General features: G+C 62.7%; 4 protein-coding genes across 4 annotated transcripts; all 4 read left to right on the forward strand.

Moving 5' to 3' along the window:
- Positions 1-183: 183 nt before the first annotated feature.
- Positions 184-4,539, forward strand: LMJF_21_0960 (conserved hypothetical protein; the record flags this gene model as incomplete). The annotated part of the gene is made up of 1 exon (XM_001682996.1): positions 184-4,539. The coding sequence occupies one exon, from the start codon at positions 184-186 to the stop codon at positions 4,537-4,539; it is 4,356 nt and encodes a 1,451-aa protein (XP_001683048.1).
- Positions 4,540-5,485: 946 nt separating this feature from the next.
- LMJF_21_0970 (conserved hypothetical protein) lies at positions 5,486-7,627 on the forward strand (the record flags this gene model as incomplete). Its single annotated transcript, XM_001682997.1, has 1 exon — positions 5,486-7,627. One exon carries the CDS (start codon positions 5,486-5,488, stop codon positions 7,625-7,627), a length of 2,142 nt encoding a protein of 713 aa, XP_001683049.1.
- Positions 7,628-8,616: 989 nt separating this feature from the next.
- Positions 8,617-14,019, forward strand: LMJF_21_0980 (conserved hypothetical protein; the record flags this gene model as incomplete). Its single annotated transcript, XM_001682998.1, has 1 exon — positions 8,617-14,019. One exon carries the CDS (start codon positions 8,617-8,619, stop codon positions 14,017-14,019), a length of 5,403 nt encoding a protein of 1,800 aa, XP_001683050.1.
- A 1,431-nt stretch (positions 14,020-15,450) lies between these two features.
- On the forward strand, positions 15,451-15,879 carry LMJF_21_0990 (conserved hypothetical protein; the record flags this gene model as incomplete). Its single annotated transcript, XM_001682999.1, has 1 exon — positions 15,451-15,879. The coding sequence occupies one exon, from the start codon at positions 15,451-15,453 to the stop codon at positions 15,877-15,879; it is 429 nt and encodes a 142-aa protein (XP_001683051.1).
- Between the last annotated feature and the right edge of the window lie 521 nt (positions 15,880-16,400).

Genomic DNA, 16,400 nt, shown 5'->3' on the forward strand with positions numbered 1-16,400 from the left:
GCCCGTCTGCCTGCCTGTCTCGCATCGCTCTCTCAAAAGGCGCGCAGACGGCGCAGCAGAGAAGAGGCTCATCCCACTCGGTGGGGCCGTCTTGCCAACGCCGCACACAGTACCCCCCCTCAGGGGGGGAGGGTACGTGCGCCTTATTTCATCATCCCGGACACAAGTGAGGGGGAGATTGCGATGCCGTCCTCGTCCTCGTCCTCGTCGACGGCGCACCGCTCGGAGGGCGTCCGCAGCTCTGGGCGACTCTCCGGCTCTCACTCCTCATGGTCTGCTTCGCATGGCCGTCCAACCATCGGCCCACCGCCGCGTGGTGACCGCGTCATTGGCGCACAGACTCCACGATCTGTCGAGTTTACGGAGGCGCCGCACGCAGAGATGGAGGAGAAAGATATATACAGCAGCAGCAGCGCCAGCTCCAGTGGCAGCCGGCTGCGTCGCCCCTGCGATGGTGATAGCGGCGATGCCCATCGCTACGCAGTGTCGGCGTCGTCGAACTGTGGCAGTTGCTTCGAGATGCTTGAACACGTGCCAGAGAACGACAGCCATCACAGGGCAGAGACGATCGTGGCGCACGGCACTGTAACGCGCCATATGCCCTCCATGCTGCCGCCGCGATTAGGTGCACGGGTGGGCGAGACAGCGTGCTGTGATATCCGCTCGACTTGCTCGAGCCCTGCTCCTGCTGCCTCTGTAACCGCTGGTGGCACCGGTGGCTCTTCGCGGCCATCTTCCTCCTGTCCCTCGCCTGCTGCGAGCTCGTTGCTGACGACGCCGAAGCGGGTGGACGGCACTTTCGCAGGCGCTCACAGCTCGGCCGCGCCGCCTCCCGGTTCGGGGGCGCCCTTCTCCAACGATTCACTTGACACATTGTCCACAGCGCAGATGGAAGCAGCACTGCAGCTGTACGTGGAGAAGGGCGGCGTTTACACGAATGAGATGACCTCAGCGCTCCAGGCACTGCCGTGGTGTGCCGCGACGTCGGTTCACGCTTCGCCGGTCTCCCGCGTCGCTGACCCGTCCGCAGAGGACACGGACGAGGAGGCGGCGCAGCATTTGGTCGATCCGGAGGTCTGGCTCGGCGCTGTGGCTGCAGCGACCGCCTCCGCCGTAGCAGTAGCCGAGAACGACGAGCAAGCAAGTGTGGCTGCGGCGTCTGCTGCCACGCGAATAGCTTCAGCGGAAGCCTTACACAAGACGCAAGGGCAACACAGCACGTTCGAAGAGGGCTCCACGATGCTAATGCAGCCTTCGAATATCGCCGACTCGTCTGCCCCTGTTCCCGTTGAGCGAACGGTGGAGAAGCAGCGCAGCTCGGCTGACTCCTCGAGTGAATTAGCCGCCGCTGGCGGTGCTGCGGCCTACAGCGACTTTGCTGACCATGGGACACGCTGTGGCCCAGGGCGAAGCTCAGCCGTCGTCTCTCCGGTGGACAGTCGCTTCCATCTCCGTGGCAATTGTAGCGATGACAGCACACCGAGGGCGAACGGTGTCAAGGGTCATCATATATCCACTGATCGCAAGCTGGCTTACGGTGACGCCAATGACGACTCCACAGAGCGCGCCGCACGTGGGGAGCGCTCCCCCTCTTTCCCACAGCTGACGCCACGCCACCGATCAGGCTCTGCGCAGCAGCAGCGACAGCCCGTGCCCAGTTTTGTGAGCAACACCCGATCACTACGAAGCTCGCCTTTATACTCTTCTGTGTCGCCGATGCAGCGCTCTGTGGATGACCAACACCGGTCTCCTGCAACCGCGGCAGCGTCCTCGCCGGCGTATGTCGCGGAAGACGCGACGCAGATCGCCGCTCCCCCGGCTGCGTCGGCGTTCGATGCAGTGTTTTCGGGGACCGCAGGCATGCATACCCTTTTCCAGCTGTGCCTGCGGACACCCCTGGCGACGGCCTCCGCGACGATGAGGGTTAGCGACTGGTACGCGCTCCTAGACCAGCTGCGGCACGATGGGCGTCACAAGCTGCCACCGCAGCCAATCCTCGACGACGTCGCCCGCACCATCGCGCACTCAATGCAGTCTGAAGGGCATTCCGGCGGGCTGACTTCGAGCGATTTCACCCGCGTTATACAGCGCCAGCTGAAGGAGGTGAAGGTCGACATGACATCGCCGCTTCCTCGAAATGGCTCCGCCGGCGACGGGACGGCGTCGCGGCAGGAGGTGGCGCTGCACTTCCCACAACACCCCAGGTATACGGTTACTGTACCGACATCTGCAGCAGTATCATCGCAGTCACCCTCGTTTCCATCGAGACGCAGCAGCCGGCGTAGCTCGCAGACGAAGCTGACACCGGTGACTGAAGGCGGTCAGTGGCGTGTGCTGCCGACGTGGTGCATGGCGCTTGCTGGTCTCTTTCCGCTGGAGATGTCGAAGGTGTGCCCTGTGCCTGTGGTGCGCTACCTGCGCAGCGTCGGGCTGATTCGCGCGGTGCTCGAGGCCATCATCCAGCGCCTGCAGATCGAGGTGGAGGCAATCCCTGAATGCGTGGCATCTATATCGAGCGCGGCCAGCAAGGAAGCACAGAACCCGTCCGAAGGCGCAGCGGTGGAGAGCCTTGTGTTGTCACCGTCACGTGAGGGATCTGGAGGGAGCAGATCGGTGAGCAACCTGCTCGCTCGCAGCGGCGTCTCTGCTGGTGCCCGTCCCGCCAGCTCGACCGTCGTCACTGAGAAGGCTGTTGGCAGCAGCGGCGACAGAAGCGGGACATGGAATGAGCAGCCGAATTGGGGCTCTGCGACGGCGGGCAATCACCGCAGGAGGGTAAAGTGCCGTAAACGGGGCGCTGCCACGAACATTGTGGCAACCCCAGAGAGGGCAGGAGGCGACGGTGCGATGATCGCCTCGAACCCGCAGGGGGTGAGCAGCGGTAGCAGCCGTCCCAAGGCGGACACCACTGCCTCCGCCGGTAGTGATACCTTCAAGTCGCACTACCTGGATCAGCGTCCCCTCGATGAGATCAGCATCTCCGTCGTGGCGCGGGCCAAGGCGCGCCGTCTCATGGACACGCTCCGGCGCCATACTGTCCCGATCAACCGCTACGAGTGCTTCGCGCGTGTGGAGCAGGAGGATGCGCCAGTGCAGCAGGCGCTGTGTTTTGTGTCTCGGGAGGAGCTGAAGGCGACCCTCAGCAGCGACAACGGCGAGGACAGCGATGAAGACTCGGACGCGATGTCCGACATGATTGCCGCGCTGACCTACTCCCCAGGGGAGGAGGCAGTAGCGAGCCTAGTTGGGACGGCCACGAAAGACGGCAGTGGCGTAGACGTGGACCAGACACGCTCGCCTCTGCCGCCACCACCACCGCTGTCGAGCACGTCTGCCCCCAACGTGCTGCCCACCGTCATCATGGGCGCCACGCGCGCTTCAATGCACGTGGGCGGGCGGGTCTCGTCTGTCCCTACATCCCGCGCGGCTTCCGCCGGCAGCGCCTTGAGGCCACCGCCGCCCGCACCTTGTATGTTCCGCATGAGCGGCGTGCTCCCCACCGCACTTCCCCGAAAACAGGAGGAGGCTATGGTGAGTCGACTCAGCAAGCCCGTCTGCGACCCTGCCGCGATGAGTCTGCGCGTGGCCTCGGCAGAAAATGGCTACACGTCCTGCCACGCTGCGGACACCACAACCACCATCGACACATCCGACTCAGCATCTGCGAACGCCAAGGCGATTGAAGACCGCCCGACTCGTTTAACGCCATCACGGCTTCCCTCTGGCACAGCCGCCCAGCGCCACTATCGGTCCCGCCTGCACCCGACGGATCGAGAGTTGTCCAATGACACAGTCTCGCGCAGTGGCCCAGTTGCGCCATTACGGAATGGCTTCCGCCGGCGGCGCGGCCGCCTGTCCTTATCGCGGATGGATCGATGTTACGCCTCCGTGTGCCCCGGTCGCCAGCATCAGCCGTCATCGTTGTTGGCGTCCGACACGGGCAGCGGCGGCGCCTGCACGTCGCAGCCGGCAGAGGGGCGAAACCGCAGTTTCTCGTTCTTCGACGTTCCTCACGTGCTTGCGGCGGCGCCGCTGTCGTCATCAGCCGCCGCGGCGGCTGCCGCGCAAGTGATCGGCGACGGCGCGCCATCCGCATCATCATCGGGTGTAGCGGTTCCGCCGCAGCCGCCGGCCCCGCGTCGACAGGCAGGCCACCATGTCGCGTCACGAGGTGCCCCTCGTGGCACCTCGAGGGCGGGCTCTGCAGCGCCGCCTCGTGCCAAGGCGAAGGACGAGTCCGCAGAGGGCCGGCGAGCTGGGAACACCCCGAACAGCGCTGTTCTCAAGCTGGCGCGGCGCGGCTTGCGCTCTAGAAGGTCAACCCCCCGATGCTCGAGTGATGCCCCACCGCGCGACCGAAGTGCCGCTGATGCACGTGGGGTGGAGAATAGTAGCAGACCAAAAGCGGCCGATGCCGCAGGTGCCGCACACCCACCGGCTGCTCCCCTGCAGCCGCACATCTCCCTCTACGAGCGACGCCTTTGTCGACAGCTTCAGCGTGCATACTCCAACGAGCACATCTACCACCGCACGAACTGAGCGGACGGAGAAGGCTGAGGGAGGGTGGTGGTGGTGGTGGTGGTGGTGAGGGAAGGCGCACCGATGTGGTCGCATCTCAGGAAACCTGCAACATGCAGAGAGAGAGAGAGAGAGAGAGAAAGGGGTGGGGCGAAAGATGCACGAACGGTAGAGACGGTCGGGAGGAGGGGGTGGAGCGAGCGGCCGCTGCGATCCCGTCATCGTCTCACCCCTCATCGTCCGCTGCCCAGTTGCCCCTCGTCGCTTTCTCATTCTCCTTCCTTTGTCCCCTCACTGCGAAACAAACAAGAGGGTACTGCGACTATGTGTGGTGTCTGACGCAATCACCGCCTTCCCCCACCTTGTTACCTCTTCCCCCCTTCCACGCACACGCGCATGCAGCGAGGTCAGCACACCGCGCACTTTTCTTGCCTGCCCTTCTCTGGATGTACAACTCTTGGCACAGCGAGTGCTCGGTCACGCACGTGGGCGCGCACAAGACACAGCGTTGCTGAGCAAGGAGCACACGCGCAGGGCATTGACGGCTTCTTGTGTTTCTTTTTTTTTCAACTGGTGCATGTGTGTGCATGTGTGCACGTGTGTGCGCACATCGGCGTATTTGCCCTTGTCCTTCTTTTTCAACGTGTACCCCCCTCCCCCTCCCCCTCCCTACTGGACTTTTACGATGTCCACGTATTCCCCCCAAAAAAAAAATGCTTCTCTCCGGTCCTCAGGGTTGTGACTGCTGATGCGGGGCGACTGCACCGCCCTTTGGCCGCCGCTATCATGCTCGGGACGTCCACTGCCTCCTCTTCAGGCGTTGTGATTGTGCATGCGTGTCTATGTGTGTGCGTGTGCCTCTTTTCTCCATCTCGTTCGCTGTCGATCCCTGCAGGTTCTCAACTCACCACAGCGCACCGTGTGCGCACTGCACAGTCTGAAGGGCGTACCAGCAGTTGTCAGACACATGCCGCTGCATCCAAATTCCCTATTAGGCGTGACGCCTCTCTCTCTCTTGCAACAACGGCTACAGCGAGGGCGATGTGACGGCAGTGCTAGTTCGTGGCTGCACCGGCGGCTGCCGCTGCAGCGACGGTGCGAGGCACGAGGGGAGGTGCAGCGACGCAGCTTTGCCAGCCGCGACATGCAACTTTCGCGCTATTCGCCACCGCCATCGTCGTCGTCATCATCGCTGTTATCTACCGTGATGCAGGCGAAGGATGTCGTGACGCGCCTTGGTCCGAGCGAGCGCTTCCCGGGGCTGTGCGGCGTGTTTCTCACAAAGCCGATAAAAAAGTTCCACCCCATCGAGGTACTACCCACCGCTGCCTCTGCCGCCGCGACCACCACGACCGCTGCCACAGCTGACAGCAGCGCAGAGCGGCCGGATGCTTCTCGCAGCCCGACATCCGCCATCGTCTCACAGGCCCCACCGTTCGTGCTGAACCTGGCCTTTGCTCCTAGGCACAGCATCTCGCTGCGCCGCTTTCTGGCCCTTCGGCACATGTTCAGCACATCTGCCTACCTGCACGTGGCGACAGAGGATGGCTGGTACTTGGTTGCACCGAGCTCCGCGGCACCGCTCTGCCCCGACGTCACTGGCCTGCAGGCGTGGTGCTGTCGCCATCATCACCGATACCTCAAGCATGCCGCCACCGCCGTCACGGCGGCCACATCGTCGTCCACGCCATCGTCGCGAGCGCCCCGCTGCAGCACGCATACAGGGATAGCCAAGCTGGAGGCAGCGCTGGACAACGGCGAGGAGCTCAGCGAGGAGCAGCTGCAGAGGCTGGCGGCGCAGGAGAAGGCGTTCTTTGCGCACACGCCAGAAAATGAGGAGGCGGATATAGATGACGACACCGATGAGACCGACGACATGCCTGCTGTCCGTGAACCACGCCACCCACTTAGCCAGAAGACCGCCGCCCCCACAGCGGAAACTCTCCGGAAGCGCTCCGCTGGTGCTCCAGCATCCGCTTTCGGACTGTCACCGCCGCTCATCCCCGAGGCACACCTCTTCGACATTAACGACGGCGTCGCGTGGCTACTGCCGCCGTCCGACGACTTGGCCAACCACGAGTACTGGAAGAGCCATCGCCAACGCATGGCGCTCTACGAGAGCACCGGCGACGCGGACGCGGCCGAGCAGCGCGAAGCGCTCCTGGCGACTCTCCGCGCCGACCCGGCAATAGCGCAGCATCTGTCGTCTGAGCAGGAGCTGTACGCCGCCGCCGAGGCGCTCTTTCAGGCACTGAAGCACAAGGCCAACGTGACCCTGAACGTAGACGCCGACACCGGCCTTCTCACGCTCGTCCCGCTGCGGGATCTGCACGCTGGTGAAGAGCTCCTTCTCCATTACGGCCGCGAGTGGTGGACTGGGCGACTGCTCTTCTCGCTGCTCTTGTCCGTCTCAGACGCTGAGATGCCGCAGATCCGGTGGATCGAGCAGCTGTTTGATCACGCGGTAGACAGAAGCGAGCCTTTCCCGCTGCTCATCGTGGCACATGAGCAGCGCAAGCGGCCTCGGCGAGGCTGTTCAGGGGGCGCAAAGGTTCGAAAGGGCCTCAAGAACGAGTCCAGCGGCGACGGCGACGAGCAGCAGCAGCAGTCGACACAGTGTGCGTCGCTGACGAAGCCTCACGGTGACTCTGCTGAGACATCTTCCACCACCGCCATGACGGCAGAGCTGCCCGTGTCTCAGCGCAAGCTGGGTCGTGCCGTTCTATACAATACCGTCACACATAAGAGAGCGACCGACGCCGCCGTGCTCGCCTTCGCGGTTCGGCGGAGCTGCATTGAGCCATGCTTCCTGAGTCGCCTTCTGGCCGGCGACGCGGCGGGTGGGGTCGAACCTGTGTTTTACCTCTCCGAGCCAGACAAAGAAGTACCCATGCGAGTGCTGCGACGCGTGCTGCTGGCGTCTCTTCGCGGCACGACGGCGAGCGCACAGAGAAGCATTCCACACAAGGACGAGAGCGCATCTGTTGTGGCGGGCTCGGCCGTCGCAGACACCGCCGCTGCTGTCGTCGACCAGGGCGCACCACCACAGACAAGTACTAACACCGGCGGTGACGGTGATGATGGGGACGATGCTGTCTTCAGTGTCTAGCGCAAGAGACGTGTGTGAAGGGGCGGTTCGGAGTGAGCGAAGAGAGAGTTCGTGGAATGGCGCGCATGTATGCGATGCGTCCCGGCCTCCTCTCTGCTGCTGCTGCTGCTGCCCTCCTCCTCCTTCCTGCCCGTGTTCCATCCCACGTGCATGTCATGACGCCGCTCACGACGGAGGCCTTCTTATCAACGTATGGCGTCTCTTCGCACTAACGTCCGCCATCGTGGAGACCCACACACATGCGCATGCCGCTGTCTAAAAGACGAGGGGGCCGGCCAGCGCGTTCAACTGTGTTGTATGTGTCTTCCCTCTCTTCCCCGCCTCTCCTCTTTCGCCAATGGACTTTGTGGTGATGTGTGCGCGCCTGTGCCCTTCCGGCCATCTCTCTCCATCACCACGAACTCCATACATGCGCGTGCCCAGCCTTGCCCTGATGCACACGCTTGCTCTCTTGCCACTCTCTCACGAATCCTCTCCGGGCTCCCTTGCTCATCTCCATCTCTGACGCTTCACCAACAACAGAACAAACCCTCTGACCCCCTTCCCTTCAATCCAGGCGCCTTCTCCCTCATCGGTCCTCAGGTGCTGACGCACGAACGGCCTTGTACAGACTTGCACGCGCGACAGCACACAGGCACCGGCACACGTTTTGGCAGTAGCGGCAGCATCAAGACGTGCCGCGTGTTCGCCGAAGTGCGAGCAAGAAAAGTGTTTTGCTTTTACTGACCAACCGCTGCTGCGTTAGCTGCTTCGTGCACACGCGATCAAGCAGACGGTTTGCACCCCGCACACGCCAGCGAAGGAGGCGGTGGCGTGTTGCCGGGCTTCACCGCTCGCTCCTCAACACCCCCAACGAGCCCCCCCCCCCTTGCCCTTGCTGCTGTTGGTCTCTTTTCTTATGTAGTCACACACACACACACACACACACACACACACACACGCACAGACACAGACGTGCCCCCTTCTCTCCGAGGCCGTTGCGCTGAGCCATGCAGGTGCAGTTTTACCAGAACGTCATGAAGGGCCAGCTGGGCACAGCCCGCACGCAGGCCATCTGCTTCTCTGCCAACAACAAGCGCCTCGCCGTTGCCGACGCCACGCGGCACATCCAGCTTTTCGACGAACAGGGCGAGCGGCGTGACAAGTTCGCGACTAAGGCGGCGTCGGACAAGGGCGGGCGAGGCTACATCGTGACGGGCATGACCTTCTCCCCTGACAGCTCGCTGCTGGCGATTGCGCAGTCCGACAACATCGTCTTTGTGTACCGTCTCGGGCTGGAGTGGGGAGAAAAGAAGGCGATCCGCAACAAGCTGTCGCAGACATCGCCGGTGACGTGCGTCGTGTGGCCCAACACGTCTTCGCAAGGCGTGGAGCTCATTGCCTTCGCCACGCTGGATGGCAGTGTGAAGGTGGGCATGCTGAAGGCGAACAAGTCGCATGTCCTCTACTCACACGATCACCCGGCCGTGTCCATGTGCACCAGCCGCGACAACACGAAGATCCTGACAGGCCACCTCGACGGCACCGTCTACCAGTATGTCTTCGAGGCCTCCGAGGAAGGTGCCGAGGTGGCTGGGGCGAAGCGGCTCTTCGTCCACAGCTGCGCGCCGTACATGCTAGCGTGGGGCGAAAGCATCTGCGCGGCCGGCGCCGACTGCCAGGTCGCCTTCTACACCCCGAAGAGCGGCCAGAAGCCGCAGGTGATCCCGTTTGACATGAAGGACGTCGGCAGCTTCACCGGGGGCGTCTGCAATCCGAGTGGGCAGGCCGTCGCGATCGCTGGTCGCGAGCAGATCCGCATCTTCGACCTCAACATCCGCTCTCACAAATGGGAGGAGGGCACTGTCGTTTACCTGCCGCACAGCGAGGGCTTCAGCGCGATGCAGTGGAAGCGCGACGGCAGCCGGCTTGTCACTGGCTCCGTCACCGGCTCCGTGGACGTGTTCGACTGCTGTCTGCGCCGCTACCGCATGCGCGGCGCGTACGAGTTCACGTACGTGAGCCACAGTCAGGTGATCGTGAAGCGGCTGGCAAGCGGAACGCGGCTAGTGCTGCAGTCCTACATGGGCTTTGAGATACAGAAGGTGAACGTCTACCAGGACCGCTACCTCGTCGCCCACACCTCAGCCACTCTCCTTCTTGGTGACTTGGTGTCGCACAAGCTGAGCGAGGTGCGGTGGCAGCTCACCGGGCGGGAGAAGTTTACCTTCGACAATGAGCAGATCTGCATGGTGTTCAACGTTGGCGAGCTATGCCTCATCGAGTATGGCAAGAACATGATTCTCGGCACGTGCCGCACCGAGGAGCGCAACGCGCACCGCATCAGCGTGCGTGTCCTCAACCCCCTTGCAAGCGACGCAGGTGCTGGCGCGGCCGGCAGCGGAGGCGCCGGCGGGCAGCGTCGCGAGGTGAGCACGACGACTGGCTCGCCTATTGTGTCCACCTCCGTGACGGGCAGCTCCGGCGCGCTCGATGCGTACAACTCGCGCTGCGTCATTGCGTACCTCATCGACCGGCAGACGATTCAGATCGACGACCTCAGGAGCGGCGTCTCCATCGCCCGTGTGCCGCACGAGTCGAAGATCGACTGGCTCGAGCTCGACTTCCGCGCGTCGCGGCTGCTGTTTCGCGATAAGCAGCACCAGCTGTACCTCTACGACATCTCCAGGCAGCAGCGCACCACGCTGCTGAGTTACTGCACATATGTGCAGTGGGTGCCACGCAGCGACGTCGCCGTGGCGCAGAGCCGCCTGGAGCTGTGTGTGTGGTACAATGTCGAGTCGCCGGAACGTGTCACCATCGTGCCAATTCGCGGCGAGGTGGAGGGCATGGAGCGCGGCAACGGCAAGACGGAGGTGATTGTGGACGAGGGCGTCAGCACCGTCGCCTACTCGCTGGACGAGTCGCTCATTGAGTTTCGTGCCGCCATGGAGGAGCGCGACCTGGACCGCGCATGCGACTTGCTGGAGCGCACGTCGCTGTCTCCTGGAACAGAGGTAATGTGGAGCACACTCGCCAACGTGTCGCTGCAGGAGATGAAGCTGTTCATCGCGGAGCGCTGCTACGCCGCCCTGGGCGATGTCGCGAAGGTGAATGCGCTGCAGCGCATCCACCAGCTCGCGGCAAAGGCGAGGGTGGACAGCGCGGACACCACCACCGGCTACGAGCACTACACGGTGCTGGCGGAGCTGTACATGATGAGTCAAGACTTCAAGCGAGCCGAGCAGCTCTTCCTCGAGAACGGCCGTGTCGAGGACGCCATGCAAATGTGGGAGGAGATGAACTGCTTCGACGAGAGCCTGGCCATCGCCGAGTCGCGCGGCCTCGACGACGTCGCTAACCGTCGTGCCCGGTACTTCGCGTGGCTGATGGAGACTCGCCAGTACGAGAAGGCGGGCGAGATGCGCGAGAAGGATGGCAAGTTCGTGGACGCCATCAACCTGTACCTGCGCGGTGGAACGCCGGCCCGTGCAGCGCAGGTGGTCTCCGTGAACAACCTGAAGCCCGAGCAGCAACTGCTGGAGGCGATCGCGGCCGCGCTCTTCAAGGCGCAGGTATTCGAGGCCGCTGGCGACTTCTTCGATAAGCTACACATGACAGACCGCGCGATCGACGCCTACAAGCGAGGCCACGCCTTCAGCCGTGCCGTCGAATATGCCAAGACGGCCGCGCCGCAGCAGGTTGTCTCGCTGGAGGAGGCGTGGGGCGACTACCTTGTCTCGCAGAAGCACGTCGACCAGGCCATTAACCACTACAACGAGGCGGGCAAGTACGACAAGGCCGTGAAGGCGGCGCTGGACTCGCGGCAGTGGGCAAAGGCGGCGGTCATCCTGGAGACGCAGAGCAACGGCGCCGTGGGCAGCTCCGGGGTGCCAGTCGACGCAGCCACCAAGAGTGCCTACCAGCGGATTGCCCACCACTACGAAGAGGTACACCAGTACGCCGAGGCGGAGAAGCTCTACATCAAGTGTGGCGCTGTCAGCGACGCCGTCGACATGTACTCGCGCGCTGGCATGACTGACCACATGTACCGCGTTGCTCAGCGCCACCTCGAGCAGGACAAGCTGGTCGAGCTCTTCGTAAGCCAGGCGAAGCAGCTGGAGACGAAGGGCGACTACGCCGCCGCCGAGCGCATATATTTGAAGGTGAACGACGCAGATGGCGCCATCATGATGTACCGCAAGAACCGCGACTACACGAACATGATGCGGCTCGTGCAGGCGTACCGCTCCGGCTATGTTGTGCAGACGCACCTAGCGCTGGCCGCGCAGTTCCAGAAAGAGGGCAATCTCAAGGCAGCCGAGACGCACTTTATCGCCGGCAAGGACTGGAGCCGCGCCGTCTCCATGTACCGCGATCGCGATCTCTGGGACGATGCAGTGCGCATTGCCAAGGTGCACGGCGGCGCCAACGCGGCGAAGCAGGTGGTCGTGTCACGCGCGACGGTGATGGACAGCGAAGAGGGTGTGCGGCTGCTCGGCAAGTTCAACCTTATCGAGGCCGGCATCGAGGCGGCGCTGGAGAGCTCCAAGTTTGACCTGGCTCTCCAGTGGGCGCAGCTAGCGCGGCCGGCGAAGGTGCCGTACGTGTACCTCAAGTACGCCATGCACTATGAGGACCAGGGGGACTTCCGCATGGCCGAGGACGCCTTTATCAAGTCCGGCAAGCCGCGCGAGGCGATTGACATGTATGTGCATCAGCACGACTTCACCGGTGCGATGCGCGTCGCTGAGAACCACGACCCGTCGGCGGTGCCGCACGTGTGCGCCGCCAATGGGCGTGTGTGGTTCCAGCAGGGCAACTACAAGGAGGCGGAGGCGCTGTTCCTGCGCGCGAACGCGCCGGAGACGTTGCTGAAGTTGTACGTCGACGCGAAGATGTTCTCCGAGGCGCAGCGGGTGGCGAAGGCGCACTGCCCAGACATGCAGAGCGACGTGGCGAAGCGCATGGCGCTCAACTCGAACGATCCGCAGAAGGCCGGAACGGTCTTGGAGGAGAACAGCGAGTACCAGCTGGCCATTGACACCTACCTGGCGGCCACGCCGGAGACGGTGCCGGACCCGGCGACGCTCGCCAATCTGTGGGTGCGCGCCGTGAAGGTGGCGCAGAAGCACGCGCGCAACTTGCTGAAGGAGGTGCTGCGCAGCGCCATCGACAAGCTCAAGGCGGCGCAGCGCTACGTCGAGGCTGGCAAGTGCCTCGAGTCCTGCGAGGACTACAAGGCCGCCATTAACATGTACGTGCAGGCACGCAAGTTTGACATGGCAGAAGCGCTGGCGAAGCGTGTGAGCCCTGAGCTGGAGAACTTTGTGAAGCGCGCCATCGTGCAGGACAGCATCTCCGGCGGGTCCATGAAGGACGCCAAGGTGGTGGAGGAGATGGACCCCGAGGCGGCCATGAAGGCGTACATCAGCAAGGCCGACTTTGCGAACGCGCTGCGCATGGCGGCTCAGAGGTCGCCGGAGGAGGTGCAGTACGTGGCTGGCCTGCAGGTGCAGCATCTCCTGCGCCAAGGCGACCCGGTGCAGTGCCTCGAGGCGCTCAACAAGAGTGCCATGGATTCGGACGACTTTCGCTTCTACGAGACGTGGATGTCGGTGGCACAGAAGGTGATCCCGCTGCTGCCGGGCGACGACGCGGTTGCGACGCTGCTGCAGCCGCTGCATGACGGCCTTGTAAAGGTGGTGGACAGCATGACGCAGTCTGGCCAGAAGAGCGAGGACATCGCCAAGGCCACGGCGCTCGCGAGCGTGGTGCACATCTACTACATGTCTCGAAAGATGGAGACCGAGCTGAACATGCCGGACTTTGCCGTGCAGCTTATGCTCGGGCTGCCGCGCTGGATCCCGCATGTAGCGCCGGATAAGGCGTTCTACGACGCCGGCATGGCCGCGAAGCGCTCGGGGCTTGAGGGGATGCAGGACGTTGCCTTCCTCTATCTCAACCGTGCACTCGACATCAACGAGCGCATCGACGACGGCGACACCGACAGCAGCGGGATCGACAACACGGACTTTGCCGCGACGGACTTCCCGAAGGTGTACCGCCTGCCGAAGGAGCCCACCGTGCCGGCGCAGGCGATGGAAGAAGTGAACAACTGGGTGCTGACCGTGTCCATCGACAACACGGCCGCCTCAGATACCCGCACGCTACCGATGGTGACCGATCCGGAGAACGGAGAGCTGATGTTCGCCGGCTCCGTGAAGTCCCCGCACACAGGCAAAGTGTACCCGGCGTGCGCAGTGACCGGCTACCCCGTCATCGGCGGTGGTCTGACGAAGTGCGCGCAGTGCCATCGCCCGGCGAACCAGGCAGACTGGAACAAGTTTGTGCTGACGGCAAAACGCTGCCCGTGGTGCGGCGCGGCGGCGAACCCCAACTTCAAGGTGTAGGCCCTACCCCACGGGGTGGGCGTGGAGTGGAGTGGAGTGGAGTGGTGGGGGGGAGGAGGGCAATAAAAAGGATGCCATGCCAATAGCGGTATTTTGCGAGCGAGAGATGCACATGTGCATGCATAGCCACACGCATGCACATGTGCATGCTTCTTTCTTTTCTCTCTTTCTCTCTCTCTCTCTCGACGTGATGTAGATGTAGCGATGCCATGTGAAGCTCAGCTCTTTTGTTTTTTTTTCTCTCTCTCTCTCTCTCTCTCTGTGCGCCTGTGCATGCGTGGGGAATGCGCCCCCGCTTGCTTGTTCGGACTTCTTATGTTTTTTTTTTTGCCGGGCGTGGGTGCGCGCTCGTTGCCCCTGCGCGCGTATGCTCTGTCTCTCTGTCCCTCTGTGCTTGCGTGTGCACGTGCACGTGGCTGCCTGAGTGGCTGGCTGTCTGCCTGAGCCCCTTCTCATGCTGAGCATAGATCTCTTCCAAGTGAGACGCGAGTGCAGACATGCCTACGTATGTGTCGCGCATGTCTCTCGATACATCTTCCCCAACGCATCGTTGCCAACCAAAACTGACCGAACAACCACCACAGGCATAGCGGGTCACGGGCGTCTAGAGTGAGCGGGGGAGGGAACGGTAGCGGTGCTAAAGTGCACCTCTGCTTTCCTTTCACAGCCTCCGCTGTTCTTCTTCCTCGATTCCGGTGCACGCTGGATTGCGTGGCGGTCACTGCTCGCGATTCTGCGAGCAGAGCAGGATTCCACAGATTACCGTAGTCCCCTCCTTTCTGTGAACACGGTGGGTCTCTACCTGCCCATCCTCTTGTGTGGGAAGCACATACGTGCGGAGGGAAGACACGCGGCAGCTTCACGTGCAGCGTGCTCAGCAGGGGTGGGTGAGTGAGAGGTCGGCTTGACGGCTGCTGCTCCGCTTAGGTTGTTCCCTCTTTCCTCAATACTTTGCCGCCCCCCTATCTTTCTCTGGAGTCTCTCGCGCGCTGTCTTCCTCTTCTGTGTTGTCCCTCGTACACCCTTCGTGCCATGGCGGGCTAACGCGCTGCAGCCATAACAGCAGCCGTACCACCACCGTATAGTAGGTATCCACCGACGCGCGCCTGTCAACGCGAACGCGTCGTCCGTCGGCCCTCCCCGCCCGCTCTCCTTTTTTTTTGTGTTTGTCGTCGCAGACAAGGAGGCGCTTGTAGTTCCTAGCGAGGCGCGTCCGTCCACCATTCCATCATTACGAGTAGTCGTAGATTAGTGTGTCTGTGCGTCATCCGGCACCCCTCCCTCTTTTTTTTCCACCGCTAGACCACCCCCAAAGACGAAACCAAACGAAAAAAACCGCGCCTGCTTCGTCACCAACTCACTGACGTGAATACGTGCCCCCCCCCCCCCCCCCAACACTTACCTCCCTTGCGCAAACGAGCAGGCGAAAAGATGGTCCGCTATGTGCAGCGTCCGTGGTTCTCGCCGCTCGGCTTCATGGCATCAAGCCCGACCGCGTACGCGCCAATGATGACCTGTATTGCCCTCGCCCTCATCTTCCCGTTCCGCTACCAAATCTCCGAGTATTTTGAGCGCCAGCGCGACGGCGTGCACGTGGAGCTGCGCCGAAAAGCTGTCAAGTACTACGCTGAGATGGAGCGGATGCACCGTCGGCAGGCGCTGGTGAACCTGGAAAGCATTCAGGACGACAACGCGCCACACCGCCTCAGCGCGGTGCTGTCGGTGGAGTCAATTCAGGCCGGCCACCTAGATCAGGAGTACAACTACTGGTACGCCCACGAGCGCGACGCGATCCGGGCAGAGAAGCTGATGATGGAGATCCGCGAGCTGAAGGCGAAGATGCCTGCTGACAGCGCGTGAGAGAGCGAGAGCGAGACGGGAGGCGCGAGGAGAGGTTGTGTTGATGGTTCCTCTCCGTCCTTACTCTCCCTGTGGTCGTGTGGGGTGTGCACATGTGTAGCGTCGCATCATATATGACGTGCATCTCGCGTGGCAAGGTCGTTGTTGTGGTGATGCCGTAGCAAGCGACACGGCGTCCAAGGGCTTGCCTAACAGCCACCTTGTTTTCTCTCTCCTGCCTCGCTGGCTTGCAGGCTCCTCCTGCCCTTCGTGTGCTATGCGTTGGTTCTTCTTATCATTGTCGTCGCTGTTTTTTTCTCTTCCCGCGTGCATGGCCGAACGAGAAAAGGAAACAGCAAACACCGAGCGCAAGGGAGAGGGAGGTTCTTTTCACCAACCCGCCCCGCCCCCCTCCCCCCTGCTCCCCCAGAGTGTCTGCCTGCACTTCTCACGCGCTTGCACAGCGCAAGGGCGTGAGCATGTCTGAGCGTGTGTGTGCGTGCGTGCGTGCGTGTGTGTGTGCGCGTATGTGTGTGAGGTTG

The sequence above is a fragment of the Leishmania major genome, chromosome 21 (assembly GCF_000002725.2).
Source record: "Leishmania major strain Friedlin complete genome, chromosome 21".
NCBI lineage: Eukaryota > Euglenozoa > Kinetoplastea > Trypanosomatida > Trypanosomatidae > Leishmania > Leishmania major.